Source organism: Nuphar pumila, chromosome 12 (genome assembly GCF_984573655.1).
Source record: "Nuphar pumila chromosome 12, dmNupPumi1.hap1.1, whole genome shotgun sequence".
Lineage (NCBI taxonomy): Eukaryota > Viridiplantae > Streptophyta > Magnoliopsida > Nymphaeales > Nymphaeaceae > Nuphar > Nuphar pumila.
Window position 1 is genome coordinate 12,194,034 of NC_143260.1, and position 17,986 is coordinate 12,212,019.

At 38.7% G+C, this 17,986-nt stretch overlaps 1 protein-coding gene across 1 annotated transcript; it reads left to right on the forward strand.

Moving 5' to 3' along the window:
- The first annotated feature begins 623 nt into the window (after positions 1-623).
- On the forward strand, positions 624-15,161 carry LOC149820011 (apoptosis inhibitor 5-like protein API5). Its single transcript, XM_089982543.1, has 16 exons — positions 624-833; positions 975-1,136; positions 2,406-2,505; positions 2,594-2,659; positions 7,965-8,047; positions 8,128-8,202; positions 8,601-8,750; positions 10,382-10,447; positions 10,541-10,606; positions 11,588-11,698; positions 11,860-11,949; positions 12,047-12,153; positions 14,115-14,229; positions 14,330-14,395; positions 14,493-14,617; positions 14,705-15,161. Exons 1-16 carry the CDS (start codon positions 750-752, stop codon positions 14,904-14,906), a joined length of 1,668 nt encoding a protein of 555 aa, XP_089838669.1. The 5' UTR covers positions 624-749; the 3' UTR covers positions 14,907-15,161.
- Positions 15,162-17,986: the final 2,825 nt, after the last annotated feature.

The window sequence follows — 17,986 nt, forward strand, 5'->3', positions numbered from 1 at the left end:
TGAGGGTGTAAGAACAAATGCTCAATAGCACTTGGAAAGCTCAACTCCTCGTGATCAAGCAACAATCTAAAAAGGATGACCACACACAAAGCCATAGAAGCAAGCGATAGGGCAGATAATCACCAATGAATACTTTCAACCTCCAAGCAACGCATGCAAGCACAAAAAAATAATGCCACAAAGCACCAAGCAAGCAATAGAAAAAGCAAAATGGCAATGTCTAAAAAATGCAACTTCTATGCATAAGTTGGCCATGCGCCACGGATACTCGCTTCTTTGAGACAATGTGAGGTAGGATAGTGCTTCCAAGCTAAAAAAAGAATCCACTTATTTATTCAAAACCAATTCCAATTTGATTGTCCTGCCAAATACCTTCTCCCAAACACAGCCTTAGTTGTATTTATAATTGAATGCTGATATAGTTTTGATATTTTGCTACCGAATCCACCAAATGTCCCAATCAAAACACAGCATTCTTCTTTTCCAAGTTTCCCTTTTCCTCTTGTTCTTTTTATCTGAAGAACTCGGTAATTTTATTCTCTATAACACCGTTCCATCTCTGCGATTTGCTTTCCTCTCTTAAATAGAAAAACCCTGGTCCAAACCCCTCCCTTCTCTTCCCATCTTCTTCTTTATTGTTCCTCTGTTTGCAGCAAACGATTTCTTCAGAAACAAAATCACCATCTTCGTCTTCATTCTCTCGCTAACAGCAAATCATTTTCCTTCATCTCAAGCAACACCGTTTTCAAATGGCGTCAAACGACGAGCAGAGCGATATAGAAAGGCTCTACGAATTTGGGGAACGACTCAATGAAGCCAAGGATAAATCCAACGTAAGAATTCTCTTTCTCTCTCTGCCCTTCTAGGGCTTAGCTGGTTGACCTCTTCTCGCTGTTCTTCTTCGGTTTCGAAATCAACTTAGGGTTTATAATGGGTGGTAGTGATTGGTTTGTTTCTGTTTGTGTATCTCGCAGCATGTGAGTGATTACGAGGGGATAATTGAGGCGGCCAAGGGCAGCCATAAGGCGAAGCAGCTGGCCGCTCAGCTCATCCCTAGGTTCTACAAGTACTTCCCGAGTCTCGCGACGGAAGCCATCAACGCCCATTTCGATCTGTGCGAGGAAGAGGAGTTGGGGGTGAGTTCTTCTCCTTTTTCCTGTTTCTACTTCTTCGTTTTGCTAAGAGCATCCCCAGAAGGTTTAGGGGTGGATGGTCGAAGGATTTGGTGGCCTGGCATCGACACAGCAGATGTTTTCGCCGAGAAAGGGGTTTCGCCCTAAAGTTCATCTGCTTTGGAGGGAGATTTCTTTTGTTGGTACGATTCCGTTTCCGTCGTAGAGTTCGACCGAGTTCGGAATGTGGATCGTTTGATTATCGGCATTCGTATTCGTTCTCTTATGATGATTAGGGATGAGAGGGTAAAGCTGTGGGCAAGTGCTAGCGGTGTGCTGTTTTACGAGGTTTGGAGTAAAGGGCTTGGTTGCATGAAACGTGAGAAATTTGGCAGGAGATTTAGATTTTGACTCTCAACAACTGTGGCTTCTTAGTACTGTTGGAATTGGGGAAACGGTCCAAGGGGAAATGGGGCTGAAGCATTTGATCTCTTATTAATAAGGCACCCGTCTGAAGTCCCTCAAGGAGCACAACCCTTGTGTAGTTGCCAACATTGATAAACCGGAGGAAGGAGAACAACCCTTGGGACCGTGCACAGACTGCTGTTGATAAGCCTGAGGAAGGTGATTGCAATTGATGTTAGATCCTGAAAAGAGGGAGAGATTTTCGGACAGTAGGCTTTTATGACCCGATAAAGCATCAAACTTATTTAAATATTTCTACAAATCTTACAAGAACCGCTCCTTTTTTTAATCAGATGGCCACTGTAGTACGGATTCATGATTTTTGAGTCAATTATGCATTCACGGGCAGTGTGGAAGCAGGTTATTTTGCAAGATAACTTTCATCATCTCCGCAAGGGGTTGAGAAGTATGCCAGTTCTCCTATCCAATGGAGCTATAATGGTTTCTATTCTCTAGCGAGGGGAGGAAGTGGGGTTTCTTTGCTATCTATGAACGCAGTGTATCCTATTCTCTTGTTGGTCAGATTCCAATGTTTGCTCAAAGGGAATCTAGCTTTACTGCATCTGCAGTTGCTTCATGTCTGATATGTATGTTTAGATGTTGTCAATTGGCTTCTACTGAGTTTAGAAATAATTGTTTCTATATAGTTATTCACGCAATGCATTTCTTTTCCTTTTCCTATTTCTGTGCTTATTTGTTCATCAATACTTGGGATGGAGGCTGCCAATCCTTATAGATCATCACATCCCGTCATATTCTGATGCGAACAATATACATGCAGTATTAGACTCAAGAAATAAACTGCTTTTAAGTTTTATATGGCTGCAGATAAGAGTACAGGCAATTCGTGCTCTTCCTCTTTTTGGTAAAGATTCACCAGAGAACGTTACTAAAATTGTGGATGTCCTTGGACAACTCCTTGTAGCTGGTAATTTTATGTGTTTATCAGCCTTCAAATTGAAAATGGTGTCTATTTGTTAGTTTTGTGCATTCATTTGCTTTTCTGGTACCTGTAGAGGAAAATCTGGAGCGTGATGCTGTGCAAAAGTCCATTTTATCATTGTTAAGACAGGACATAAAAGGTAAGATATTACTATTGTTTAGGTAATGTCTTGAGCAACATGTTGCACTTTGCGTCTACAATATTCTCATTTCAATAAATCAATCCTAAAAAATCATTTTATTCAATATCCTACCTTGTGCAGTTTTTGTTTGTCTATGAATGCAGCAGGTTAGGTAAAATGTATATCATCTCTTATTATCATTATTATCATCATGACAGTGAAAGCACAAGTCACTTTATTCCACAAGGAATTTCTGTGGGTCATCTAAAACTTGCTGAACTCCTACCATGTCTTTCTTTACTCCATGCAGCATTGTTGCTTTTCTTGTCCTACTAGTTTATCTGGTTTGATATGCTGCTCCATTGTTTTCTTCTATTTTCAAAGGACCTTTTATCATTCTGTCTATTCAGTATCTTGAAGTTTAATTTGCGGTAGCATAGAGAGATTTTCAGAATTATATTTACTCTTAATTTGTGAGGATGGACACTTTCAAAAAGAAGATCATAAGATATGCATAGGGAGCGAGAACGTCATTGGTTTCTGTCAATGTAGTGAACCTCTTGAAAAAAATTAATAATCGAATGTAAGTGAAGAAACAGGAGAAGCTCATGAATACCAGGCAGCTTTGTTGACATTATTTGAACTCCAAATTCACCGATCATTGTGAAGAATTTCATGAGAAATAGGAATTTATGGTTTGATAATACATGAAATAAAATCATTGACATTTTCAATATCACAATGATATCATGAAAATATATAAAAAAATAGTCATCTATGAGTATTAGTTTCTGGAAAATTTTAGCATTTGGGAACAATTTTTCTTTTCATGAAACATTCATAATATCTTCTTAACATGGAGTTTGTGTCATGTGTTTATAGTAGCCGAATGATGTTACTTCACATAGGATATGACATAGTTTTTGTGTATAGTACTTCTATTGTGTACATTCTTTGCCCTTCTATTAAATAAATTTGTTGTCATGATCCATACCACTCCTTATGCAACATTTAGTAGACAAAACAAAAAGAAGCTACTTCATAGTTGGTACTTGGTAGTTAGATAAGATCTAAATAGTAATTAGAAGTATCCTAGAACCCCCATGAAGGGGCAGCCTTGATAAGCTGGCTTAAAGCATACTTCCTGTTCATAATCATGAATCATTATATATTGGAGTCATGAATTTCAATGGTTGAAGTTGTCTTTTGCATTAATGGATCTAAAACTCTAACTAGCTTGGAAGTGCTTATTTATTATCATTTATGAATTTGCAGTCTTTTTAAATGGAATGGTTAAATGGTTTTTAAATGGAATAGTTAAACAGTTTATTAGAAAATTAAATGTGTCAAGCTTGTCAATTGTTAAAAACTCTTGTTTTTCATCCCTTGATCACTTTTGACTGGTTTCCCTAGACTAATTTAGACTACTTCACATGCTTCCTTATCCCTTTCCTTGCCACTTTTTGAATCCTTTCAAATCTTAAGGCTTCCTCGCTTGCATCACCTACATATTTACAAAGGGCTTGACAAAGGATCGTTTATGGATGCTTAAAGGCTAGTTGTTCATGATCCAAAACCATGATCAACTTGAGGGGGGGTGAAAAAGTGTATTCTGGGTTATTAGGACCCGACCCGACCCGAATACACCTTTTGTATGTAGAGTCTGGATAGGACCCGAGACATGTAAAGTTTGTAAAGTTTTATTTTATTCGGGTCTGGACAATGCACCAGACCCAGATCCATATTGTTTGTAAAGTTTTATTAATACAAGTTTAGGTCACGATTTCAATAGTTGAAATCGTGACAGCCGCAGCCCCTTCTTCCCTTTCTTCTGTTCTCTCTCTCTCTCTTTTCTCAATACAAGTACCAGAGGAGATTCTCACACAATGGCCCAGACTGACCTATTTTTTACTTGGCTAGCCCGACTGTTAACAAGTTGCAGCCTAGTCAATCCAACCCATCCATTTGGATGAGCCAAGCCTAAGTGTTTTCAATGTCTCAAAGGCCCAGCCATGCAGGTTGGACCAGGGTTACCGGAAATGCTATAGCACTCGGGGAAGCGCACTTTCCCAAAACACGTTTTGAAAGTGTGAAACACGTCGCTTCCGAAATGCGTGGCAAATCAATCCTTTTAAATGGGAAGAGAAGAACACTTCCCAGTTTGCTTCCCACTCGCTTCTCTACTCGCTTCCCGCTCTCTTCCCAGTGCCCACTCACCTCCCAATATCATAAGTGAATTTTCTTTTTTAGGGGGAGCTTGTAGCCTTTAACAAATTTTTTTTTTGCCCAATATCGGGAAAGCTTGATTCCTATTCACTTTCCACTTGAATCCTAGGTCGCTTCTCTCTTCATTTCCTCTTCACATTCGGCTCGCTTCCGGTTCGATTCCCGATTCTCTTCTAAGTCGTTCCGTTCTTTTTGCTTCTTAAAATTTTAGAAGTGCCTCGCTTCCTGCTTCTGCTTCTTGAATCACTTCTTGCTCCCGCTTCCTCGATTGACAACTCTGGGTTGGATCACATGTGGCTTGCAATCTGCCTATCCTTCCGTAAGGGGCAAACCACGCGGTAGGCTGGGTCCATGTCTGAGTTTGATTTGGTGGCCCAGCCTATTGATGACCAGGTTGAGACTTCAAAATCTAGCCTACACTTGGTCCAAAGGGTCGGCCCTTTGGCCGTGGGCGACCTGGCCCTGTGTCTAGTCCAAGATTTTAATTCCAACACATCATTCTTGGAGAAAATTTTCCTAAGTAGGATTAACAAGTAATGTCCAACTCGATTACTTAGGTTTAATTACTAGGCCCAAGCCTATAGCTTTGCATTTGCTACACACATTGTGTTGACAAAACCTGTTTTCATCCACTGGCAAGGGCTTGTGAGGTTATTTAGGTGGCATAAGGTTCCTCTTTCTCTTAGCTGGTTGTTGGAGGGAAAATTCAAGGTTGATGGTTAAGATATTCTTTTGAGAAGTATAGGGAATTGGAAGTGCTCATTAGGTCTCATTATGGTATCCTCGTCAACTTGATGATCCCCCTTTGCCAGTCTTGCATCTTTGGTGTGTGTGAGTTGGCTACTTGGTTCATAAAATTGCTAACAAATTGAACTTATTGTGTTAGTTACATAGTGTTGCTCTTATTCGATTGGTTCAAATCCCATTATATCATTCTTTTATATGATTTGCATGTTGGGGTTATGGATACCCAATATTACTAAAAAAATCAGTGAAATTTGATATTTGCGGCACTTTTTTTAGGCATCCTGAATTTGAAATCTTATTTTCTTGGTTCCTTCTTATCTAGATCTCCTTGCCTTCCCAAAAAATGGTAATTTTCATGTGGGTTAGGCAAGTAGTCAACCAAAGATTTCTGGCAGCCTATGTCACATGGACTCGCCTAGTAAGCAGCTGCACCCGCGTCAACGCGATGCGGGTGTGGGTGTCGCACTCAGTGTGGCTTTGTCCAAAATGGACTCAGTCAACTTTTGAACTCGGTCAACTTTGATCGAGTCCATTAAAAAGAAAAGAAATTTTAGGGGGGGGGGGTTAAAATTATAAAAAATAAAAAAAGGGGAAAAGGGAAGAGAAAAAGGGGAGAATGAGAGAGAGCCTCAACTCAGATTGAGGAGGAAGGGGCAAAAAAAAAGGAAGAAGGGAGCAGGAGAGGAGGAAGAAATGGAGGAGAGAGAGAGAGAGCTACGAACCTGAATGGTGAGGTCCTCCTCTCCGCTTCTCCTCTTTTTTCCGCCCCTTCCTCCATCTCCTCTGTTGCATTCACACCGAGTCTCTCTCTCTCTCTCTTGTTCTCCCCTTTTCCCCCCTTTTTAATTTTTTTATAGTTTTACAACACCTGGTGCAAGCAAGCAACCAGGTATTAACTGGGTCAGACTCAGGTCTGATCCAAGTCTGGGTCTGATCCAGATCTGATTGACCTGTATCTGTAGATTCAGACTTGGGTCAAAACAACCCAAATCTGAATTGGACCTGAACCTATTTTGACCCAAGTCAGACTCAGTCTTGTGTCAAAGCAGACCTACTTCTGAATTGAAACTGGGTCTGTTGGGTTTGCTTTGACTCAGTCTGATTCAGATCTGGGTCAAAGTAAACCGAGGTTTGAATCAGTCTGGGTGTACTGTCCCAGGTCTGTCCAAAATTTTATATATATATATATATATATATATATATATATATATATATATATATATATATATATATATATATATATATATATATATATATATATATACATACCCTCCTGCACCCTGCACCCAAGTTTTTTGAAAGTGCCTCATGGCTGCACCCACACCTATGTGACATAGCTGTCTGCCATACTTCAGGTATGATAGGGAGCTCTTATATTGGAAAATTTAAACAGGTTAACTGGCTTGAATATGCTAAAAGTATTTTAACTATCCACCAAGATGGGATGGCTGTGAAGGATCCATTTCATAAAGAAGCAGCTTTTCCTTATTTTGAGTGTATAGAAATACACTAATTTTCAGAATATGATTATTTCAGGCATTTGCCTGGTCAAAATTGTCTGTTCAGCTTTAAGTATTGCTTGAGAATCACTGAAGTTTCTGCTCATATCCTATATTGGATTGTTGTTTGGAGTTAAATGTCTTTCTGCTAGATGTCTGACAAATGTTCTTGAATCTTGTATCAAATGAAGTTTTTGTTTGCATGATGTTGAACAGCCTGTGAGTTGGCTCTTTTCCTTTTAATGGCCATATATTGAGTTATTTTCTACATTGAGTCAGTATTGTTTACCTAAGTCGAAGGTTTTTTTTTCCTCTTTTTCTTTTGGAGCTGTATCAATTTAGGTTGCTTGAATCTGAACTGTGATAATATTGTTACACAAAAAGTAGTGGTTGAAGTTTCAACCAACATTTTGGCAGCATTTTATTTTTAAATTTTAGCTAGTTGCTTCTGACTTGCATACATGTTCACGTGATTGGAATATATCATGTTTAGTTGGGGCTAGGTTTACAGTCCTGCAAGGAAACTCATCTGTTGTGAGCCTTGTGACAATGTTGCAATGCATGCACATGTACATCATCGTTCACCATTTTTTGGCTGTTAATATTTTAAATTACAATTATTGCCAACCTTTTTGTTTTGAAAATTTTGTTATGATTATAGTCTGATTTATTGGTTTTTTATTTAAACACTATTTTTTTGATGGTTTGCCTCCCACAAGACATGTCAGAGTCTTATGTTGGTTTTAACCCTGTGATAACTTGAGCTATCTTCATTATGGTTGTAATCAAATGATGATGTTATGAATGTATGAGCTTCACAATGTGCTAACAGAATTGAGTTGGAACTGCAGAATCTTTGACAGCCCTGTTTAAACATATTGAAGGAAGTGAAGAGAATATCCGTGAAAAGGTTCTGACTTTTGTAAGGGATAAGGTGGGGAAGAGAAAATCATGTCATTATCTTTGTAGTTATTTAGTTTTTACTGTCTGATATTGATCATCCCATGATGTTAGGTATTCCCTCTTAAAGCAGAGCTCTTGAAGCCTCAAGAGCAAATGGAAAGGCATGTTACTGATTTGGTGAAGAAGGTAATTCATTGGCCAGGTTGTTGAAGAGGTGGTGATATTTAATATTTTTTATGAACTATAAAACCATTGCTTTCAATTCTTCGGTCTGCATATCCATTTCTTCTTTCTAGAGACATGAAATCAATCTCGTGTTTATAATTTTCTTCCCATGGGTTACCTTTGGTTGAATCTAAAAAAATTTCGCTTTTTTTTCCATTGTTTGTGTTTAGGTCAGTTTGGAGACGCTTAATGAAGTAATTTGATATACTAGTTTTGATTCTACCTTTCTGTTTTTCTCCCTTTGGAAGACAAGATAAAGTTCATAATTAATTTGAGAGGTCAAAAAGAAAATTTCAAGTTTTACATTTTCTTCTGGGGGCTTTTTATTGAAACAATACTATTCTTATTTCATGATGCAGTGTTTGCAAGATGTGACTGGTGCAGAGTTTAAAACGTTTATGAACTTCTTGAAGAGTTTAAGTATATTTGGAGAAAAAGCCCCTCCTGAGCGTGTCCATGAACTTATTGAAATTATTGAAGGACAAGCTGATTTAGATGCACAATTTAATGTAAGTTTTCTTTTCTATGTTTCTTGCAGCATCTTGATCATATTTAGTTATTTTAAGGTATTCCATGTAATATCATTGTTTGGTATGACGGTAAAAAAGTGTATTGTGTCCTGCAGTGGAATACAAGTTATAGGTGTATAATTGTGTTGAAAGATATGTTTCACACACTTGAAATAGTAATAAAATTGAATCAACCTGTTTCATAAGATGCAAGCCCATATTACACTGCATTACTAGGGTAAGAACTTCATTAAGATGTTTTGGAGATTTGGACCTTATACTGCACATCTTCTTGTTAGCTATGTCATAGGGACTCAGCAAAGTGGGTGCCGCACCCGCGTCGATGCGACGCGGGTGTGGCACCCGGTGCGGTCAACCTGACCCTGGGTGCGTTGACCGCATCCAGGGTCATTTATGTCCAACTTTTGATATTTTGCCGCACCCCCGCACCCAAGTTTTTTGAAAGTGCCGCACCCCCGCACCCGCACCTGCACCCGCACCCATGTGACATAGCTTGTTAGCTTGACCAACGAGACCGTGATTAATGATTGTTGGGAAGCCTAACAAGCAGTGCATCTGAATGTAAAGCAATAATATTGTGATAAATAAATTAATATAACAAATTAAGAAAATGTGCAGAACTCTGAATGTAAAGCAATAGTATAATCATTATCATGATATATCCAAGCTTTCAAAACTAAAAAAATATCAATGATTATCAATTCCGGCAAATTTTTAAAGATAGGTATTTTTCTTGGGAAGGCCTTGAAGGAAAAATCAAACAAAATGAAAAGGTAGAAACACGTATGGCAAATTCTTGTTTTTAATATAGAAAAGTAGATAGTAATGAAAGATCCTCATGTAAAAGATTTACTTATTATCAGAAAACTTTGGTGATAGTATCACAACATTATTGAGAACTGTCACTGTTTCCAAAATACCATGATAATATACCTTCACAATTGTATACTTGAAGTATTGGAGAATATTTGTGAATTTATGATATATAACGTTTGGGTTTATTGCTATGTCACAGGGACTCGGCCAACTGGGTGCCCACCCGCGTCGACGTGACGCGATGCGGGTGCGGCACCCGGTGCGGTCAACCTGACCCTGGGTGTGGTGACCGCACCCAGGGTCATTTATGTCCAACTTTTGGACTATATATATATATATATATATATATATATATATATATATATATATATATATATATATATATATATATTTGCCGCACCCCCGCACCCGCACCCATGTGACATAGGTTTATTGTTTCTTGTGCACTTTTACTTGGAAGACTGTTCTGTCATTATTAGCTAATTCATTAGCTATTGCTATCTACTGAATGGTGTGCAAATTTTTGAGAAAAAATTAATGTTGGGTGAATGTGGTTAGGCAACGTGGCTTTGCATATTATTGATCTCAGTGATCTCAGTGATATCAATGTATCATGTTATCTCCCTCTAATCACTCATTTACTAATTTTACTTGTGTAAAGCTAATGCCAAATATATTTTCAACAGTTCTATTTTCTTCGACAAGTTTAATTCAACACAATTATCTTCTCGAGTCTTTTGTACAATAAAAGTTGCAATTTTGAGGATTCTATTGTTCAAGTGTTTCAATTACAGGTTTCTGATAATGATCATATTGATAGATTAATGTCATGCCTCTACATGGCTCTTCCATTCTACGTGGTATGCTTTTAACACCAACAGTGGAACCTTTTGGTTTGTACCTAAATGTCTTGGATAAGTCTGTAAAATTTACTTTTGATTTATTTTCTTCAGAGAGGTGCATCAAACAGCAAGTTCTTGATCTATCTGAACAAGCATATCCTTCCTGTCTTTGATAAGGTAAAATTTATTCATTTTCCCTAAACATTGCTAACTTTTAATTTGAAGCCCACACTAACTATTGTGATTGTCACTTCATAAAGGAAAAAAAGAAAGTGGTGTTGGACAATTTTAATGGTTATTTGAAGGAATGGACTCCCAATTATGGGCCATGAAACATTTAATCCCATTTTTTTTCCTTCTCTTCTTTAGCAGAGACTTTGTGTTGCTCTTGTCTCCTTGTATTTCTGTATTCAATTTTATAATTGCCATCATTTGTCTGGTACTTTTTCACTTGGTTTACTAATTTTATGGAGTATCCTCATCTACTTAGTCAGCATATGTAGAAGAAAGAGTTCCATTGACAAGAAAAGGGCTTCAAGTACATAAAGCTGATTAAGAGCCAAAATAGGAAGCCTGCCAAACATATACACTTTGAAAAATTTCTTCTGTTTGGTTCTCCCTTAGCACTTCTGGTTCTTATGAAACAGATCTCCATTGAGCTTTGTTTTTTGAATATCATCTTATCAATTGAAAAATTATGGACTGGGACTGGTTGACAATCATCAACTCAAATACCTAATGTCTATTTTGCTATTTTTCGATATATTTTTTGCATGTTTATCAAGAAGCCTGAATATGACATTGTTTTGTCTGTGGGTAGTGATTGGTTTGCTTGTGGGATGATGGTGAAATGTTCCTTCCATTCTGGTCTTTCCAGTCCCACTTACGAAGTCTCTAATATTCTCTCTTTTTTGTCCTGACCAGAGTTGTGATTAATGTCTCAAATCGTGTGCTCTATAGTGCACTGTTTCTCTGTTTCTGGTGAATTACATGAACTACAGTGTGAACATACTGACATGTTCTGCTTACAGAACTTATATTTACAATTTCTGCCCCATATATGGAGACTTTTTGCTTTCTGAATTGTTTTGACTGTAAGTTCCATGTTTTAATCATGTACTCTTTTTCATTTATATATGGTGTGTTATTTCCTTTCAGCTTCCTGAAGAAAGAAAACAGGACTTGCTGAAGAATCTGGCTGAAGCCTCCCCCTACACAGCACCACAGGATGCACGCCAACTTCTTCCTTCTGTCCTCAACCTACTAAAGGTATGTACACATTCAGATGCTCTCTGCTTTCTCTTTGCTGTACTTACATTTTGCTATCATTCTGAACTTGTAAAGTTGAAGTTTTATGTGGATAATGTTTATGCATCTGTACATCCTTGTACTAGCCTGCCTTTGTGTAATTGATATTCGTTTTTGTTCAGAAGTATATGCCTCGTAGAAAAACTGGTGAAGAGATGAACTTTACATACGTTGAATGTCTACTTTACACATTTCACCATCTTACTCACAAGGTTTGGACTAAATTGTCCATGTTATTTTCAATCACATCTAATTTGCCATCTTTTATTTAATCACTTGAGTTTCTTTTCTTAATTATTCATGGTGCAGACACCTAATTCAACAAATAGTCTTTGTGGCTACAAAATAGTGACGGGCCAGCCTTCAGACAGGCTTGGGGAGGATTTTTCAGACATTTATAAGGAGTTTATGGAGAGGTCAGTAATCTAATATACAAATTTGTATCATTTTAACACTTGTAATAATTGTGTTGCAAGTTTATATGCATTTCCTCCAATAGCTTTGACACTTATTTTTCACATTGTGAAATATGCATCTTATTCACACCTGGCTATCCAATCTGTATCATTTAGCAAATCATCCTACAAACTCAAGCAAGAATTACTAATATATTTCTGCCAATCTTTTAATCCCAACAAAAAGCGAGAAGCAGCCCTGACGTCACTGAATTCTTCCTTTTCCCTCTGACTCCAATTCATGGATGCAAGATGAGCTGTTACAGCGTAATATCTTATGAGGAATCTTCTTCTTGAGCTATATAAGGGCAAAAAGATTGTGAAGGGCAATGCAAGACAATGACCCAAGGAGGAGTGACCTGTCCTAAATTGACCTTCTTGGGAAGAGGTGCATATGATGGTCCTTCAAGTGAGGCACAGTATATTTTGCCAAACATATCATCCTTCATCCTTTTCTTGGTTGATTTTCCCATGCTTTAGTTTACATGCCACCCGCACTTGTAATCTCTTGCATACTTTGTTTTCAATTTCCTCCCAGGCATATTTTGTTTTCAATTTCTTTCCTGGCAGCTTGGCTTTAAAGAGCATGCCTAGGTGCTCGCTAGGTGGTTCGTCCAAATAATACTCAAATGTTAGTGGTCAGAAGAGGTAATATATATATATATAGGAAAAGTGGTGGCTGCCCTACCACCAGCCTACTGCGAGTGAACGGTGTTTCCAGGTTGTTCTTCACAAATCTGACCCTGCATATGTGTTTGGCATGGTTGATTTGCTAGGAAACGATATTTGGATCATGATTTTTTAATAAAAAACATGATTTTTAAGCCTTGAATATTTATGTAAATCTTAGACTGTTGATTTTTAAACTTTATAAAAACCTACCTACTTACCAGAATCGGACGATCCAAGAGTCCATTCCTATAAATTGAAGGATGTATAACACATTTGTATGGTCGGGATTTAAGGAAAACATGAAAAAAACCAAGGTTGTAAGAGTATCGTATCGTTACCCATATCGGTCGGGCCCAAAGTAATTTCTTATCGTATCGTAAACGTATTGTAAATTTTTAATAAAAAATTTCCAAAAAATATAAAAAACTAACAATTTTTTTAAAAAAAATCATAACACATGAAACAATGATGAATTGCACAAAATATAACCATAAAATCATATTTATGTCTCTATGAACTACATAGGACATCATCAAACATCAACTAATATAGAATCATAGATAATATTGCATGCATATCTCACAGGAACAATGCCACAAGAATCATACTTTCATATTATATAAACAAAAACAAAATAACCAGCTTTATGAAATACAATTAAAAAAAACAATGTATCGTACCATATCATACGATACGGTGTGGTACGATACATGCGGTGTATCATATGATACACCCGGTACAAGTACGAGATACGGGTGTGTATCATATCCTTTTCCCCCAAAGTAATGATATGTATCATACAATACTTACAACACTGAAAGAAGCCCTTCAAAAGCCCAATAGGCTAGAAAAGTGGTAAGCAGATGCCACCTACTCTCTCTATATATGTATAAATTTTAGTTTAAGAAAAAGAATGATCATGCTTTTGTTGCCATTGAATGTTCAGCACGAGGCTTGAATACTTCTTGTAGTAAGGAAGTGCTTTTTATTTTGCCGATTATTTTCACTCTGCTAACTAATCGTTGATTTTCATGTAGTTAACTTTGGCTGTTTTTTTCTTGTTCACATTTTAGTGTTTCTGATACAAGTCTCCATTTGCCTCTAAAATCGGTGTATGGGCCTTGTGATACTTTTGTATATGCAAAAAAGAAGAGATGCAACTGTTTACTGAATACTCAGTGTATCATTGTTGCAGCTAGTGATTATGATTTACTCACTTCCTGCAATGTTTGTTGTTCATGGTGTTTCAGGTTGACTAACATTGAAGATCTGGCAAAAGCTACTATTAGAAAATTAACCCAAGGAATGGCAGAACACAATAAGGCTATGGCTGCTGCCAAGACCGAGGAGGCAAAAGCTGCCATTGTGAGTGTGCCCCCTTTCTCTGGGATTATACCAGCCTTGCGTTTACCTTAGCTGGCTGCCTCTCTCTCATGTGTCATGTTAATTGTGTGTTCATGTGCAGAAATTGAAGAAACAGAACACAACCGTGGGGTTGAGAACATGCAATAACATATTAGCAATGACACAGGTAAAAATAACTTAATTTTCTTATGATATTTTACTCATTGATAAGGATGTTGGTGCAAACATCACATGCATGCCTTATGCTTGCTATTTATGTACAGCCATTGCATTCGAAAGCACCGTCATTCATTGGTGACAAGAAAATCAACCTCTCTTGGAAAGAATCTGTGAAAGCTCAGACAGTATCCCCGGTTGGTGCTGCTGGTGGGACAGCAGGAGCTGCAGGGTATGAAATGCTTCAATATACGTGTCAGCTGCTTTTGCATCATTCATCTGTTTCAGCCTAAGTGTTATTTCGATCCACGGTTTGCAGGGCTAAGCGGAGTGCTGCAGCTGCTGCTAGTAATGGTGCTGGGGCAGCTGGTGCATCAGGAAAAAAGAGCCGTGGTGAGGGTGGTCTACCAAATCAGCTTGTGAATGTTGCATTTGCAGGAATCTCTCGTGGTGGGAGAGGTGGTGGAAGAGGAAGGGGAGGATATTGGAGTAGTCGGGGCAGGGGAAGGAGTTACCGTTAAACGTTTGTTTCCTCCCATTGACTAGGGCTGGTATTTTCTTCTCTTTTTTTTCTTTTCTTTTCAAAACATGGTCACAGTTTGGCTCTTCGCATTTGGAGGCTGTTCCATTTTAAATATTCAGGGAAAAACTTGAAGGTCCATAGTGAGCATTGGTTAGCCCTCCTATTTTCTTGGTGCGAAAAAATAGAGCAGCTTTGAAGATTTTGTGTACCATATATATCAATATCTAATCATATATTTACCTTTTTCTTTTGGCTATTTACCTTCTACTCCTTTATGGATCATGCTTGGCAAGATATGGATACATAGCCCCGTGGGGTGGAGCCTTGGCCACTAGACAGGTGGTTAATGTTCCATTCCCATGGGCATCTCTTCTATGGGCCGACTCCCAACCTAGGCCCTGGGGCCGGGGGTCAGAGTTTTATGCCGCCAGTATGACCGTAGGTATGGCAGGCTGAACCAGCATGACCAGGTCTTTGTTTTGGGTGCTGTTTCTTGAGTTATAAATCCAAAAAATTATATGGATCCATGATTAGAGGTTCTGATACTTGTGCATGAAAAGTGGATCATGTTTAAGGAAAAGATTCCCTGTGGTTGATCGGTATTATGATGCTTCGTCTATTTTCTTACAGACTTGAAGATTTTCAAGCTCTATGACCATGAGGCATTTGATTTGTAGGGTGCTACTGTCCGCGTGGGGCAATCCCTTTCGTTCGGTGTACTGTTGTGTCCTTTTCTATGTGGGTCCCACAGTGGAAGCAAACAAGGGACGCATGCGCCCTGTTAAAAAAGGATGCCTTGCGTCCCCCTTTTTTCAGGGCAAAAGAGCGTTGCCCTGAACTCTTTGTCCCGACTGTCAAAACGCACCATGATGCATTGGTTTTTACTCAATTTCCTTATGGGCATATCTGATTAGCTTGTTGCTTATTAGTGCTGATTTTACCTAAACGGGTTTGGTTATGAAAAATTCTGAACCTGATCCAGCCATTTAAGTGATCTGGTCTAAAAGCGATTGGTAAATTCTGTAATTTGTGTAGTGAGGTTTCCATTCATCCTCATGTTGGTAACAATGTTAATAACCAGCTTCCGCACTGATAATGACAGCCAGCATGGGCACAAAGTAGAAAATCCGACTAACACAAGCCTGGATCCATAGGTGAATGTAGGTTGGAACTTCAATAAAGCTCCTGATGTACTTGGACTTGGACGTGAAATCTGAATCTATAGGCTAATTTGTGTCGAAAGTGAGCTTTGATCCATTGAGCTCAAAATAGGGATTGCATACCTTCAGAACCGGGCATAACTTCACTCAAGCAGGGACTTGAAATGAACTTGGATCCTAACTTTGAACCGTGCAATCCTTGGGGCTTATTTTTGTTTTTGTTAAGTAGATGGGAAATTTGATTTCTGTGAGCAGCTTCTTGTTAAGAAACAAAATTCATGGTTGACGTGAAAAGTGGCAATATTTTCGACCATCCCTTGCTTCGTTATCTTCTTCCCCTTATAAGGCGAGAGAAGTCAGCTTCTTTCCAGCCTCTGTACTAGTGACTTACTTCGATCTGAAGCAAAGCACACACCAATGCTGGGTCAACAAATGCCAGTCCTTGGGTGCAAAGGTGCAAATGACTTTTTTTAAACCACCCCTGGAGTAAGAGACATGGCCATACTGGACTGTCTGCCAGCCTACAGTCGCTTCTCTGACAGCGAGAAACCATAGCACACCCCTCACCTTCAGGGAGTCGCCTTGCTTCAGATATTGTGCAAGGGGCTGACACTCAAGGATTTGAATCTAGACTGCCCATCTGGCAGCCTAAGCACCATTCCACTATGCCATACCCCTTTGGGGTGCAAAGAACTGGGTTTTGGACCAAGACAAACAAAAGTATGTGCCCAACCTGGTCCTGGATCCGCCATGACCCAGATTATGCTCCAGGCATAAACCTCACAGAGCCAAGGCCTAACCCAAGCGAGCCATACTCTCACATGGATTCCTGGTGACTATCATTGTGGTGCAGTACAACTAAAAATTGCAGAGACCACATCCCATTTACAAGACGAGAAATGTGTCGATAGAAAACTCATGCAACTCTTAGAATAAAAGAAGAGGGATTGCTTCTCCAATGTTGGTATGATGTGAACCAAGTCACTGGATTACCAAAACCCCTGTTTGGGAACCTTGCATTGAGATGGGAACATCATTTCCATGTTCTGCCAAAACGTGGTTTAAGGAGTTGCCAAAAACATCCTCCCGTGAATGATGTTAAAATGTCACGTTGGCCGGTAAACACCATTCCTAATGCAACACACTTTTCCCAACCAGCAAAGAACATGAGAGCACTCCACAACATACCTCTGATTCGAGGCTCCAAACAGAGACTTAGGCTATGTTTACGACTGAATGTCGTGAGGGAATTTGTAAAATCTCCGACACCCTCCACTGTTTGGGATCAGGGGTTCCATAAATCCACTGAAATGGAGTACCAAATGCGTCCAGTTTCACCATTTTGACGCCCTTCCCATAGTAGTTGGTCCTTGCCTCCCTTCACCAACCTTGTCAATGGCTGATTGAGCTCCCATCCTGATTGGTGTCATCCCCTTCATACTCCCTTTCTCAACCTCATATTCTAGATGCCAGAAAACAACCACTACATGGAGTTTGTGAGCTTCAAGGCTAACGGAAATGCCATCTTTATTTACACGCATTTTCACTATTCTCAATTTCTCATCCTGGCTATTGGTGTTCGCATTATGTTCGAAAGTTTATGAAAAACAACGAGTCAAGAACGAAGAAAAATAAGGAAAGAGATTGTGTTTTTTTTTAATATCAAGATCATGACTTATTACAGGCAAACAGGTAGTGCATGATGCAAACACATCAACCTTAAGATATCTCTCCAGCATCACTTCTAAAATCAACCATCTATTACTTGCAATTAAAACCAACAGGAGCTTAAGTACCTATGTCACATGGGTGCGGGGGTGCGGAACTTTCAAAAAACATGGGTGCGGGGGTGCGGCAAAAAAAAAAATCACAATATCATCAAATCAATTTTTAAGTTTTAACAGTTAACAACATTAAC